This window comes from Haliaeetus albicilla, chromosome 4, assembly GCF_947461875.1.
Source record: "Haliaeetus albicilla chromosome 4, bHalAlb1.1, whole genome shotgun sequence".
In the NCBI taxonomy this organism is placed as follows: domain Eukaryota; kingdom Metazoa; phylum Chordata; class Aves; order Accipitriformes; family Accipitridae; genus Haliaeetus; species Haliaeetus albicilla.
This window is the reverse complement of record NC_091486.1, coordinates 38,869,303-38,884,208: the sequence shown is the minus strand read 5'-3', so window position 1 is coordinate 38,884,208 and position 14,906 is coordinate 38,869,303. Positions and strand designations below refer to the sequence as shown.

Here is a 14,906-nt window from a genome sequence, read left to right as displayed (position 1 = left end):
CAAGACAAACCTTTTCTTGTTTTTTGTCTTTCTTCTCATATGGCCCTCCTCCTCCACCACCACCTCCATCACTTCCACCTCCTCCACCACTTCCACCACCTCCTTCTTCTCCTCCATCTCCAGCTCCACTAACTGGAGGAGGCTCAAATCCACAAGCTGAACCAACAGAAGCAGCCCCTTTGAGCTGGAAGGATCCATCACTTGGTCTCTTTTCCGGGACCTCATTTTCTTTGTTCTCACTCTTCCTCCGAACCTTCTCTACACAGGGCACCACACCAAGCTGAAGTAAGCACTCCACAATGTTCAGTGCCACATCACAAATCCGGGAACTGATGTCATGGTTCAGGACCAAGTAAACAGCCTTCAGGACCACCTGGGAGATTCAAATATCATATTTAAAGTCAAGCTTATTTCCTTTCCTAGTACTATTTAGTGCCCGGAAATTCTAGTAACAGACCAGAGACTCATTATAGCAGGCACGGTACAAACTCAGAATGAAGTACACATAACCCTCAACCCCAAAAGCCTACAATCTAGGTGTAAGACAAGAAACCACAGGCTGGGCACAGTCAGGCAGAAAAGGAAACCATGAAATGACATCTGTGAGCCTGAGAACACTGCTTCAGTGCACCAGGAGCTGTCAAGTCATTAAGGGGAATGCAGAAAAGGTGAGTTTTAAGGTGCCTTTAGAAGAAAGGTGCTATCCAGTTTTATACTGTTTTATAGGGAACTTGGTGCATGCCCCAGGAACACAGCCATTACATAGTAACTCTTAAGATTTGATGTGTGCATTCCACATGCACATGCACTCCTTGGAAGGAGTAATAGGAGTTGCAGTATCTCAGAGGAGACTTTTATGATATGCACAAATGTATCTGACTGACCTTCATGTACTGCTGAGAGAAGTCATACAAAGAGGTGGAGGAAAAGCCCATCAAAACCCTGATCTCAATGGTACAGCTATATTGACAGAAGAGGGACCTGGCTTTCCTCATTCCTTGCCAATTACCGAGAGATCCAGCATGCCATTCTTGTGGACAAAGTTGTTGGTTCCATCAATGTGATCCGTATCCTCCAAGCAACTGTAATTGATGCAGGAGTCTGTCAGGCTCCGTGGGAGGTTGGCACATGCGAGTGGCTCATGGGGCATCTCAGGGATGGGCACCTGGTTGCAAAGCTTCCTCATGTGCTCGCTGAAGAAATCTGCATAGCCCACATTGAATGAGGCCAAGGTAGTGTTGAAGGTTGCCACAGTGATGGTAGAGATCTGGGACCGCACTGTAGGGAGGAAAATGGCTACCTGTAAATTTCCATCTCTAGAGTTATAAAACAGAAAACAGAGGCTGTGCTTTTTTATAAGAAGGGAGCCGCTCTTAATGCAGCTTGTAATGCTGACAGACAAGACAGGTTCCTAGTTCCTATCATAGGTACACGGAGGAAGAGCAAAGATTCATCTCCTCCTTTAGGCCAGTGTAAATTAGAACAACCCCAAGCTTGCTTTAGCAGTACAGTTCCATGACGGCTTAAGGTGTCAACTGGGCAGTTAAGTAGATCAGGGAGCTCAGCCAGCCTAAATTTAATCCAAAAGGGGGATTAGATTTGGCTAGCTTTGCTCCCTATATTGGTCCAGTGCCTGGTCTTAAAAGCAGCACTGGCCCTGCAAGGGAAAGAGGAAGGACTCTGCAGCTGATGCAGGAGTGAAGGTAGGGTAACAGCAGCACCAGTTTGGAACAGCTTTCTAAGTCACACCAGTTTGAAATATTTCATCATAACAGTTGAAAAAAATGGAGCAGTGTGTTCCTAACAGTACCTGTGACAGTCCAAACCATCTCCAAAATGCAAAGCTGACTGATGAGAAAAGCAATATGGTATCTAAGTTCACAGTGCTCAGAGAAGGGACCTCATGACATAGCCAAGCTTAACTTTAAACTGGTTAGCTCAGGTAGTGACAGCATTTTGGCTACACAGGCCAATTTTTATCAAGAATTCACCATGGTTTTACAACTGATGCTGAACTCCAGGCCATGACATTAGTAATTTCCCACACTTAGTGCTTTGTAAGTAGGTTTATACACCCTGTAGTGTAGAACCCTATGTGTCCCACAATGTTGATTGGACCACCTTCTGCCAGACAGTACAGTAACAGGGCTATGGAATAACAAAGAACTTCTATCTAAAGCTATTTAAAGTGTTTTAATGAATAAAATAATATACATTTAATAAGAATCTTCAAGCACTGACTCAGTGATGGACTGGTTATATTATGCAAATAACAACTTGCCAGAGCGGTGACTACATTTCCTCATAGCCTGTGCAACCCTGCCAGCACTGAACCGGCACTGTTTATTAGGAGAAATGTGCTAAGGCCACCCGCAGTACCTTGAACTAGGCTACAATTTGGTCAATGATCAGGGCAGGAATTAGCTGCCTGTAATCAGAGGATTACTTGCTGGCAAGTGTGACTCTTTAATGGCATTAACTGAAATTTGCATGGTAAAGATAATAATAAAGAAGGAATTAGGAAATTTTGGTCCTGAGCTACCAAGTTTGATGATTATCCAAGGGTACCTATTTTTTGTTTCACTAAGGTTTTGAAATGGGTAACAGAAATCCACATCCAAATCCTACCTAAAGTAACTTTTTATGTGTTGTATCTTTATTTCATTATCACTGATAGGGCTGACTGCTGGATGAGACTCACAGAGGCAGGGAAGGAAGACTAAGGACTCTTCATTTACATCCATGCATGCCTGCAGCATGTGCCCATGTGCCTGTGACTCCTCTTTGAGCAGCTACCTAGGACGTAACTAAATTTTCATCTCTGCTTTTCAGTGTGTCAGCCAGAAGAAATGAGTTCATTAGTAAACGTCTCCTGGCCAGGGGAAGTAGACAACAGATGGGAAATTATGAATGACCAGTACATTCGGATATAGTTGGTCACACAAAACAAAAGAAATATGTAATATTTGTACTTATTCTCTAACTACAGAACAGTTCATTCAAAGTCATAGACTACCACTAGAAATAGTATGATTTGTCCTATTATTCATATAGTTGCTGCACAATTGTACCTGGGGTACAACTAGAAAAACAAGCATTGCATATGACTACCTTTTAGAAAGTATTTGGCTAGGAAGCTGGTGTAGTGAGTGGGATTATTGTCCTATAGAACGAATGCAGGTCGGGGGGATAGACTCCATAAAATTGATCCAGGAGAAGAGCTTTGCCCAGGAGACACAGAGCAGAGATGAGGGAGATGTGCCCATGCTGGATTAGAGCTGATGCAAATCCATCCTCTCTCAGGCTATTCAGATTTGCTGTGCTAAAAGTGCATGGATCTTTGAGAGCTCCAAGGCCACAGCACATATCATGTGAGTGCACTTGTAGCCTCTTAGGTATGCTGCCTGACAGCTTGTGCAGAGACAGACTGTGCCATGCTCCGTGGGGTGTGTGATATCCTGCTCCCTCATCAAGGTTTAAGGTTGCACTTGCCACAAGTGACGCCCAATTTCTATGACCAGGTTTTGCCAGTAGCACTATGCATGAGGAAGAAAACAAAATCACTGTGTTTAGGCGGTAGGAGCAGTGCCAGCAAAGTGCTCTGGTGCAGAGAGCTCTGCTGACAGAGGACAGATTTCCTGTGCTTGGCTAACATTGTTTGACAAAGGTGGTGCTGCCTTGCCAACAGAAAGACTCTTACTTCTGGAGCAGACTTCATCCCACCAGGGGTTCTCCCATGTCTCCCATTGTGGTCACACTGGCATTGCTATTTCTGCAGAGGCCTCCAAGACAGATGGGCCCCAGGGAGACTTCGAGTGAATTTCAAAGCCAGGCTCCAATTTGGAAGCAGGAGATTTAAGAAAAAATGGTGATTCTCAGCACAATCCAACAGGGGACTTCGAAGGGGCATTAAATACCACAAGATTCCCTATGAAACCACTAAAGTTAGCAATACCAAGTTTCTGCCCAAACTTCATCTGTGTTGTGGTAAGGCGAAAAAAACCCAAACCCTGCCTTCTCCCTGCTGATGGCTGCCAATTTTTTTGACAAACTGCACAAGATAAACGCGAAAGATTTGGAACATTTTTCTACACAGAACAAAAAAACCTCAAGAGATGCGGAAAAAAAAAAAGGAAAAAACAATTAGTCATATACTCATCCATGGAAACAGTAACACTTCCTCAGCTTCTTGGATTTGATATTTCAGTGAAACGTTTCTTTCCTGATGTGTTAGATTTACCTTCTTTGACTGTGTTCTCTCCATGGCTGTTTGAGTGGTCAGGCAGATCAGACACCAGCGTGTGATGAGAGTGTGAATGCCTAGCGCTCAGGCTCTCCATCTCCGTCGCTGTGTCAGAGCTCCCCCGTCTGGTAAACCTTCCTAAGGTGAAGACAAATGGATGTTTAGTTTACTCATCCAAGAGGTGCTTGGAGGCAAGAGACAGTAGCTGAGGTTAGAAATTGAAGGATTGGAGTCGGCAAAAGTCAAGGCCTTCCAGGACCCTGTGAAGCAGAACCAAGCAAGTGGGATATCTTGCGGGGGTTCACTGACATAAAGACTGAATGTACAAACTCTCTGCAAGGCTCTTCCCTTCGGCACATACTGTTTTAGCTGACACCCACATTGTCGCCCACCAGCAGCTTCAGGAAAATAAGGTTGGTCAGTACTGAAAGACTCCACCCTTTGGGGCAGGTTATAGGAACTTGGTTTCTTCTCCCCTTGTCCAAAGAAATAAGTGTATTAGCGTGGGGAGTGCTAAAGCAAAGGAAGTTCTTCAGGAACACAATAAAATACAAATCAAAAGAACCTACTGAAAGAGGGGGACTATCTCTGAAGTAGGCAGGATCTGTTGACCATTGGATCTGAAATACATGATTTCACTGAGATATCAGAAAGAAAGAACTGGAGGTTAAGCCAGGACAAGAATCTGGAGCCCCTGAGATCAAAATTTAACAAACTTCTTGAGCTACTGAAGATATGGAAAGGAGAATTTGTATACTAAGTTTGTTATTCTTGTAAAAATCTGTAGAATGCTTACAAATCTTTAAGAATTCACCTGGCTAAGCTCATTGCCCTGTGTCCCAAAGACGGACCTGTTTACAATGAAGAGCTTACCAAAATGATGCTACCTAAGTTGGTGAAAATGAGGAGGCTCCGGCATGGCATTAGGCAATCATTTTGCTGCCTATCATCTCTAAGAGAGGGTGCCAGGATGAAAATCTATGACATTAAGAGTAAGTCTGTGAAACAGAAACAATGCCCACTCTTCAGTGAACTTGGAAGCTTGAAGGAGCCAACATTTAGATTTAAACACTGTATCTTTGCCATATCAAGACAGTGTAAGCCTCACTATCTGAGACAATACCCTATTTATTTTGTATCCAACATTCCCTTGAGGAAGACTGAATATTTTCTGCCATACTCCTAATGACCATATCGCTGCCCTTCCAGAGACTTCTCTTTAAAAGAAGAGGGTGCAACCATTCCCTGAATCTATTTTAAGCTGCAGTTGTGCAATGCTTGCTACCACTCAGGGAAAGTGGTACAGACATCACTACAGGTTGCTACAGTAGCTATTGTTCCAGTAAAGATTGCAGTTTTCAGAGAAAAAAGTGAACTAAAGCGTAAGTCATTCAAGGTCTGCTGTCAGCAGTTGCCACGTCTACAAACAGGTGTGTAATGCTGCAAAGCCAAGGACATAAGGTGGAATAGGATGGATGAAGAAATACAGAGCTTCTTTTGTTCTCTGAATGTTCAGGACAGGAATGACATGGAACCTGGGGCAGAGATAACAACATCTCACCTAATATGGTGGTTTGCCATCCTCCTCTCTCAATGCCACGCCGGTCCTCTCCAATTCCAGAGAAACTGCCGAAGGAGAAAGTGCTGCGAGTGGGTGAGACCTCCAAATGGTCCTCATGGAGGAGGAAGGGCACGCCCATCCTTCGCTGCCGCTTCTTCCCAGTATGGTGGAAAGGAATTGACCCTTTGCGCTCACGCTCCCTGTCCTCTTTGCGGCTCTTAAACTGCAGGAGGTAGAGGAGCAGATACAAGAGCAGGTAGAGGCTCTGAGGCATGGCAAACTACCATTTGAGGGAAAAAGCACAGATGTGTGGCCCAAGTATAACCTTCCACTCTGAGCTTTTTATCTTGGCCATTTACCTTGATAGCAACTATCTGCACTCTGGGACCATATGAGTATTTAAAGGAACACAGTCTTGCCCTAGGCTGGGATGGATGCCCTTGTATAATTTTAGGACATCCTCAGACCACGAGCTAGATTCATAGAATCCACAAAACTCTAAGTATCTTAGATGGTTGCAAACCCAGAGCTCCATGAGGTAAAAACATTGGAATCATAGAATGGTTTGGGTTGGAAGGGACCTTAAAGATCATCTAGTTCCAATCCCCCTGCCATGGGCAGGGACACCTTCCACTAGACCAGGTTGCTCAAAGCCCCATCCAACCTGGCCTTGAACTCTTCCAGGGATGGGGCATCCACAACCTCTCTGGGCAACCTGTGCCAGTGCCTCACCACCCTCACAGTGAATATCTAATATCACTTCCTTCCTAATATCTAATCTAAATCTACCCTCTTTCAGTTTAAAACTGTTACCCCTTGCCCTATCGCTGCATTCCCTGTTAAAGAGTCCTTCCCCATCTTTCCTGTAGGTGCCCTTTAAGTACTGGAAGGCTGCTTTAATAAGGTCTCCCTGGAGCCTTCTCTTCTCCAGGCTGAACAACCTCAACTCTTTCAGCCTGTCCTCATAGGAGAGGTGCTCCAGCCCCGATCATCTTTGTGGCCCTCCTCTGGGCCCGCTTGAGCAGGTCCAAGTCCTTCTTATCTTGGGGGCCCCAGAGCTGAACACAGTATTTCAGGAAGAATTCACTGAATTAGCTGGAACTACAGTGAGCACCAGCACTTAAAAATCAGCACTGTTTGAGTACCCTCCTGTCAGGCATTTTTAGCAGGACAGTTATTTCAATAAATATTTCAATATTGTGTTTGGAATGTGCATATAAAAACCTATGTAATAACACACAGAATCACTTCCAATGAAAAGAGATGTCAATCTCACACATGGCATGAATATATAGTCCAAGCAGATCTTCAGCTGCTACTTAGCAGGACATCGAGGTGCTGAATCATAGGTAAATTAAAGTACAATTTTCTTCCACTCACCTTTTTGAAGATGTTCATCCCCAGGTCTGTGGAAAGATCTGGAACTGCTGGTCTACGCAAGTTGGTCAGTGAAACCTTGGAAAATGCCTCTGTGCTTAGTGATTTTTCTTCCTCATTACATTTCATTGTAAGATCCTGCAGCTCCCAAAAGAAGACATTAAGCACAAGGAGAAATAGAGGATAATCAGCTTTAAAAAAAGAGCTACTTCCAAGAGCTGTCATAGGAGCACGGTAGAGGAAAAGGACCTTCAATTCATTACACGAAACACTACTCACATATTTAAAGAAAAAAATATGAACAAACAAACAAAATTTAGAAACTCCCAGAACTATTGACCTTATCTAATATTTCTGTCACCACAGAAAAAAGTACAGCACATTGCACTACCACAGAAAGCCTCAGGCATTGCTGTCAGTGTGGTCTAGTGGCATGGAAGACCATGCTCTGCTCTGATTCTGATCCCAGGTATGACTCTGGGTAGCTGACAATCTTCTTGAGGCCTTGGTTTACATTTATGAGCAATCACAATGGCTACCCTTTTTGAAGTGTTTTATTTACGATCTAAGAGAATATGTCCTTAATAACATATGCCTTCAAACATGTATTTTGGAACTGAACTGCAATAAGCAGCACTGCCCTTTCAAGAGACTTGATTTGTAAAAAATTTATTTACTCACTAAAGAAACCTAAGACTTCTACATCAGTAAGCATCCTTCACTTGTAATAACAGTGCTCCAAGATCTGTCCATCATAGTTCTCATCACAGTTCATATTTGTGAAAGCCCCTAGAGCTATAGCACAGAATGTCCCACGACAGTGAAAACCTCGAGACTAATTTACTCTAATTTCAGTAGAGGGCACTTTACTCCCCTTCTGCACTGAGCAAAACGCATTACAGCTGCCTACTGTAAAGAAAGGCTTTGCTACAAAAGGTGGCATAAGCTCATCTCCTCGCCATCCGTTCTCATTAAAGATCTGATGCCACTTTTCATGAGATGTTTGCGCAGCTGACCTGACCACATTCCCCGAGGATAATTTTCTTCTGCCTAAATATCAGCTTGTTTCCACTGGAGATGCTCTTCTACCTTGCTCCCCCATCAGAAAGGTTCTGCTAAACAACTGGGTCATGTTAAAATATCTTTTTGCTTTCAATCCAGAGATAGCCATATGCCAATAATAGATGAAGTGACTCCTATGATATAGGAGGTTTAGACTCTGCCTAGCCAGACTGCATATTGGAAAGATAGCCAGCACTGCAATACACAAGTGTGCAGTTTTATGCATATGAAGGTCCAGCAGAAGCCAGTGACAGTCTTTGCAGCCGAAGTCTTAAGCACCAGTTACAGTGTTTGCAGTACTAGGCTACTGGGGACCACACATTCTTCAGAGACTTTTCAGACTAATCAAAGACTACATTTGAATCCTTCCTATTAACCTTATCAACAAAAGAATGAAGGAGACACACAACAGAAAGATTCCTTTTCACTGTTGTTTTCAGTCAAGGTATGCTTTTAAACCATTTTGAATATAGGACTAAAGATTCAGGGGAGGAGTCATATGTAAAATCCAACAGACAGCAAATCAGGATTCAACTCCAGGTGCTCTCAACAGCAAGGCCAGCAAGTACTCCATATGGCTTGGTTCTTAAGCTTTTACAGCTCTCTGGCCTCTTCTGGCTGGAAAACATCGTATGAATTTATTTCAGATTAATTATCTTTGTCCATTAGTTACTAAATCCGTGTTTTATTAGGTGGCTTACAGTCACCAGAAGGACAGAGTAAGGATCGGGGCCTACTGTGATACAAGCCATACAAACCAACAGAAAGACAGTCCCAGTTTACTGAAATCTGCTTAGGGTAGTTATCAAGCAAACACTAGAAAAGCAAATTACAGAATCACCTTAAATCTACAGTGTGGTATATGATGTATTTCAATGAATCAAGCTAGCTCTCCTGTTGAAGACTGATTAAAAATGTGGCTATTCTGTGCAGCAGACTATGTGGTAATTATGATGTGCATAAGATGGATAAGAAAGCAAAATAGTTTGGGGGCTGCTACTCCAGATTTTGTTGTTTCTGTTTTCTATTGCCTTCCTTCTGCATGACTGTATGGCTACCAGCTCGTTAGTACTTCTCTCAACTCTCAAGACATTACACTTGAGACTCTTGGCTTTATATTAGCATTGCAGCAAGCACTACAGCTGCATTGGTCATATGCTTAATTTAAGCTTTGTCTCTTTGCCCCTGCAATGTTAGTGCAAGACTGTAGGGGCTTGTAAGCCTCTGAAGGCCTCATTTCCTAGACCTGCTCTCATACTGAATTCACTGCATACAGGTGCAACGCAGGTTTCCGTTATCACATGTTGCCAGGTCTGAAATATGTTTAGACTAAAGTAACTTTCTACAGGAAGGTAGTATTCATTTTATTCACACTCCATCTCTTTTCCTATGCAACAAGGAGTGCTGGCATGCTGCACTGAATCTTTTTCTACCTTGCTGTTCAGTTTACTAGGCAATACATGGAGGATTTTTCTCATGTTCTCTCAATCCCAACTACTTTAGCCCAAGCTTATATTTGAAATGTAATTTCAGGCACACAGAAACCAGGAAGTGCAAGAGTTTTGCTGAGGCTTAGGGAGATCCAGGAAGTTACCCTGACAAAACTGCAGAACAATAGAAAGAATGTAGATTTATCAAAAAAAAAAAAATCTACTGGTCCCTGATGTGATTTGCAGGCAGCTGTTTTTGTCTTTAATCAGGTTTTGCCTGCCACTTTAAATTTATCCTGCTGAAACACAGAGTGCCAATATTTTTGAGAAGTTATTGATCAACCTTTGAGCAGAAATGACAACAACATGTTAGGAATTTAAGATCTATACTGAAAAAGCAGGCTTTAAGCATATCCCTGTGTCTGATGAGCTTGTAAAGTCTCAGCATACAACCCCTTGTGTTGACAGAAAGAAATGACAAATCTTAGCCCTCTGGAGGTGGCATTCTCTCCTCTGACTAGCAGAAAGCCTTGAGAGATGAGACTCTGAAATTAAGAACAGCAGTTAAGTTCCTACAGTTGGCTGGGATGAAACAGAGCCTAGGTGTCCGTTCGCTGCACAGATTTCAGTCATTAGAGTTGTAAAGAAGGGGGGCATGAGTTGAAACTTTTGCTGTATGGAAGACCGTTTCACCTCCTCCATCACAGCTGTTCTGCGTAAAAAATTGTAAACAGGATTCCAATTTGATGAAGTACAGTAAAAATACACAGGACTGACACAGAGGTTACCAAAAGCAATCAAACCTAGCCCTGGAGGGAAGAATGCCCTGGACAGAGTCCTCACATTAACAGCTAGAAAGTACCCAGTGGAATTGCCAAATAGATTTAACAGAAAAATATTAGTGAAGAGCAACTGAGTAAAGGAATCTTCTGCAAGAGAAACAGCCAGGAAAAGCAAGAAATAGCCAAGCGTGTGAAAGGAGGGAAGTGTTTCACAGTATATAGAGAAGCACAATACTAGTGCAAACAGTGCCTATGGAAGACAACCCCATTCATGCTGCCACTGTGCTGAGAACCACTGACTGCATTCCCTGTTGCACTAGTAGCTAAAATTGCTAACGTGCAAAATAACTGGGTTGTTTTGAGCAAGAGCAAAGGGACAGTATATGCATGGAAACAGTGAACCACATCAACAGCAGTATCTTCCAATTCTCCCTCCAGGAGGTGATATTAAGGAGGATTTTCTGTACATGCACAGCAATCCTATAAAATCCCCACGCAAAGATGGATTAAGACCGAATAGTAATTCATATCACCTGGCCTTTATGAAGATATGTCAAGCTTTTACAGGGATTAAACAGGCAACATTTTATAGAAATGACACTAAAGTATAATACAGTTTAAACAATACTGCTGCTCCTGAGCCCTTAAAACCACAAGTAACCATCAGCCCTCATAAAAATCATAAGAATGGCTACAAAATCCTGAGATTTAAAAATAACAGTACTAACATTTACATTGTTTATGCTTGTCTTCCGGCTTGTGAGCGTCTAGTCTGTACAGGAAAAAAGACATTTCACCCTTCTCCCTTATAAAATGACAGGTCAAAAACTGCCAGACCTCTGCAATACTGAAAGCAAGAATTTTAAGAAAAAACACTAAATATTCTGAGAGTTCTGACTCAAAAAAGATTTGACAGCAACATTAACAGAAGATAGAGCCTTTTACTTGAGTTGTGTCATAAAATTGGATTGCAAAAATAGAATCTATATTAAATTTTGTTAGGCAGTTCCATTAACTCAGTAAATCAGAATTTGCTGTTAAAAGGCCACATGACAGGAAAAGAGCACACAACCTAAAAGTAGCACAAATCAACAAGGAGATTTACTGAAACTGCAGCAGCATCCCTTTTTTATCCCTGGAACAACAGTGAGCTACCCAAAAGAAAAAACATTTAAGCTCTAACAAAAAGAGCTTTACTGCACCAAGGTCAGGAGTCTGGGGTTCCTCTTCCAGCAAAACAGGGAGCAAGTCTTGACACCTATTAGGACAGTTTGTCTACTGAAGTTTTGTTGGCAATTATAAGGGTAAAAGTTATGCAATAAGAACAACAGCAGAAGAGGTAACAATATGAAGGGCTCTTGCTTGCTGCCAGTGTTTGCAAAGTCTGCTCCAATATTTTATCCCAAGTGTTTGCCTGGAGTGTACAGTGCTGTACCAAGTGCAATTCCTTTTCTCTCTTTTGAGTGGCTACACCAAAGAAGCTCAGTGAGTCCTGAGCATTACACCATAATGCAAAGGCAGTCTGATGTCTTCTGACAACTACATTAGTATAGTCTCACATTAAAAACTAATGTTATCACAGTTCACCCTAGATTAATTATCCTAAATCAACCCTCAAGCTTTCAGCAGTCACCAGCTCTGACTCTCTGCATCAGATTCTGCCTCCAAAACCCTCATCGTTCTCAGAGTCTCTTTCTGAATCAATCCACATATCTGACCTCTGGGCAGTTTAACCAACACCAAAGCTGTGCTTTTCACTAGTTGAACAGCCATCACTTCCCATCATCACCACAATAGTTGCTATTTTCTTATTGATGGCAACTGCTTACCTGAGTTTTGTGGGTATTCACCAGAGAGGGTGCAGCAGCCACCATGGAGCTGCTGCGAGGTCTTGGCAAAGGAGTGATCTCTGGCTCAGGTGGTTTCTCCGGCTTTTCCTGTAGCATATGCCTCAGCCTCTGCAGGTAGTACATTAGTGACCACTGTGTGCCCTCCTCGGACCAATGTGGCTGCAGCAGGCAGCGCAGCACTGCCACATCAAAGTATGTGGCATAGCGAGACTTCTGGCACGGTGGGATCACCAAGGACACCCTGTTCCAAAAAGCAGGAGTAGAAATCTTAGTCATCAGGCTCCTTAGCTTTTCTTAGATACTCAGCTTTCTGAATAAAGAACCACTCAATGATGATCTGTCAGGTTTGCATGTTCAACTGTTCTTAAGGGGTCACTCTTGATACCACAAAGTTTTCTTTGATAGCTCGAAAACAGTTCTGTCCTAGCATACATGCTGGTCCACCCCAAAGACCCAAGAGCTCTACTAATAGGCCTAAAATTTAGCCACTCAACAAGAGCTATAAGCCATTCTCATTCTCCTGCCATCTGCAGAAACCACCAGGATGTGCACACAGCTGTGCCTGCTTGAGCTTGCAGGGAAAATTGACACTGACCCTTTGGGACTAAGTCCCTGACTGAGGAAAGCATTACTGAAGACACATAAGTGGATATTTAGCTTTCAGGTCCCTAGAGGACTGAAGCACGTGCTCTGTTAAGTGTTTTCTTAGACAGGGTTGCTTTCTTAAACTGTGGTCTGAAGATAAGCCTCCAGCACCTGTACTAACTGAATAATTTGTTCAGCCGGAAACAGACAACCCTTGAGCATCTGCTGTTCAGAAACCAGTAATATATATTTAGGAATGGTTTACATTTGTACACATCAGGCTTTACTTAAGAAGGAGCAGGCAGAGCAGCTAAGTCAGTTAACCCTTTAAGCCAAGTAAATTGATTCTCATATAAGCAAAAGTTACTGTTACGGACACTCTTTGCCAAGGTGTGCTAGAGAAAAGGACCGTTTTTAGCCATCATTATAATTTGCCTGCCTTTTAGGTGGTGTTATTTCCTGATGGGTTTTAGTACAGAATTTTCTAAGTATTGTAGAAGTTAGTGCACGCAAAAGCATGACGTCTGTAGTAAGCCTCAGAAATGAGACACCAGAGATTTCAGGTTTCAAAGGGATCATATCTGTTTTCAGAGCCAATCTTATTGCAACAAAATGCCCTGACGCTTTTATTATTTTTTTTTATACCACTTCTCTCCCAGCAGAGTACAACCGGCCGGATCTACCCTCTGTACAGTCACTAGCTGTTAGGAGACAATCTGTCAGAAAAGAAGCAGTGAAAGGGAGTTGGAACAATGAGAATCACATGGCAAAAGAAGGTGTGAAATGCTGGGCATGAGGCAGGAATTCTGGAGATCTGTCCATTTTTTTTGTCTGCTGAAGTACACAATTTGAATGTTTTCACTCAGTGTGTTAGAAACACACCTCTGTGAACTGAGTACTTCTGTGATTTTGGATTCTATAAAAATCAACAGCACTTCCATGAATTGTATTCTCAGGCATTTGGGAATCATCACAAGCACATCAGGTATTTATTGTTTTTTTAAAAGCCATTTATATTATCAACTCTGCTAAGCAACATGCAAACAGCATTGGCAGGACACCCCCATCTCTAGCTGGGTACCACCACATTCCAAACAGAGATGTCCAAGGCCATGGTCCAGCAAAGCATTAGGAAACAAGCAGCAATACTGGCCAGTGGAACCTCTAAGTGCTTAAAGTGCAGTGCATGCTTAAAGTGCTTTGCTGGATCACTGTCCAGTGCCACAAAGCTGCCCTGTGCATCCAAGGCAGATATAGGACTGACCAAGGAGAAGGAAGCGTGCAGTGAACGTTGGCACCACTTGGAATCACATGAACCCTGCTCCATATTACACACTTGGAATTGGGGGGCAGGTGGCAAGGCTGGGCTTGGAGCAATGCGTGCATCCAGAACTCAAATCTGCAGGAGATGGTTTGCTGCCAGCCCCACAGGCCAATGTTGAAGGCACTTGGTGACTGCAGACCAGCCCATCTGTGTCAGCATATGTCACTATATGCAATCTATAGGTTCAAAGCTTCTCCCCTAGTGCTGTATTCAAGGTAAAAATGTTATGTTTGACGACTTTAAAATAAGCTGTTATAAAAACCCGAAAAACTGATTTAGGAAGGGGAAAACAATGATAAGGGGAAAACAATGATAAATGGAAATATGCTATAAAGTTTTTCCCATAAACCTGATGTGAAGGCTGTTTTTGTCACAGTCAAGATTGTGTCACATCGATGCAGCCTGTAAAAAACCATAAGGATAGCTGGGATACTCAAAGCATCCCAGCAAAGGAAATAAAGCCCATGACCTCAGTAGCAATTGTAAAGGATGATGCATTGCTCCCTGGTCACTTTGCAGGACCCAGATCAGTATTTGAGTCTAACCAGTCCTTCATGCTCCCCCATGTGCAGCATAGGCAAACCTGAGGCGCAACACAGCCTGGAGCAAGGCATGTTCTCCTTATGAAATATTTGTCACTAAAGTCCTCGGTGCAAAGTCTGTTTCCCAGGTAGTGTGTTCAAGGCAGCAGC

General features: G+C 42.9%; 1 protein-coding gene across 14 annotated transcripts in view; it reads right to left on the bottom strand.

Annotated features, from left to right (window-relative positions):
• UNC80 (unc-80 homolog, NALCN channel complex subunit) overlaps positions 1-14,906 on the bottom strand; it is a 133,605-nt gene that overhangs the window by 101,843 nt on the left and 16,856 nt on the right. For all 14 annotated transcript variants that reach the window (XM_069782018.1, XM_069782006.1, XM_069782004.1 and 11 more), the window contains exons 8-13: positions 12,285-12,546; positions 7,185-7,319; positions 5,805-6,027; positions 4,241-4,381; positions 1,010-1,278; positions 11-373 (exon numbers count right to left, since the gene is read on the bottom strand). In XM_069782018.1, coding sequence (XP_069638119.1) covers positions 11-373; positions 1,010-1,278; positions 4,241-4,381; positions 5,805-6,027; positions 7,185-7,319; positions 12,285-12,546 — 1,393 coding nt within the window. The remainder of the gene's footprint in view (positions 1-10; positions 374-1,009; positions 1,279-4,240; positions 4,382-5,804; positions 6,028-7,184; positions 7,320-12,284; positions 12,547-14,906) is intronic.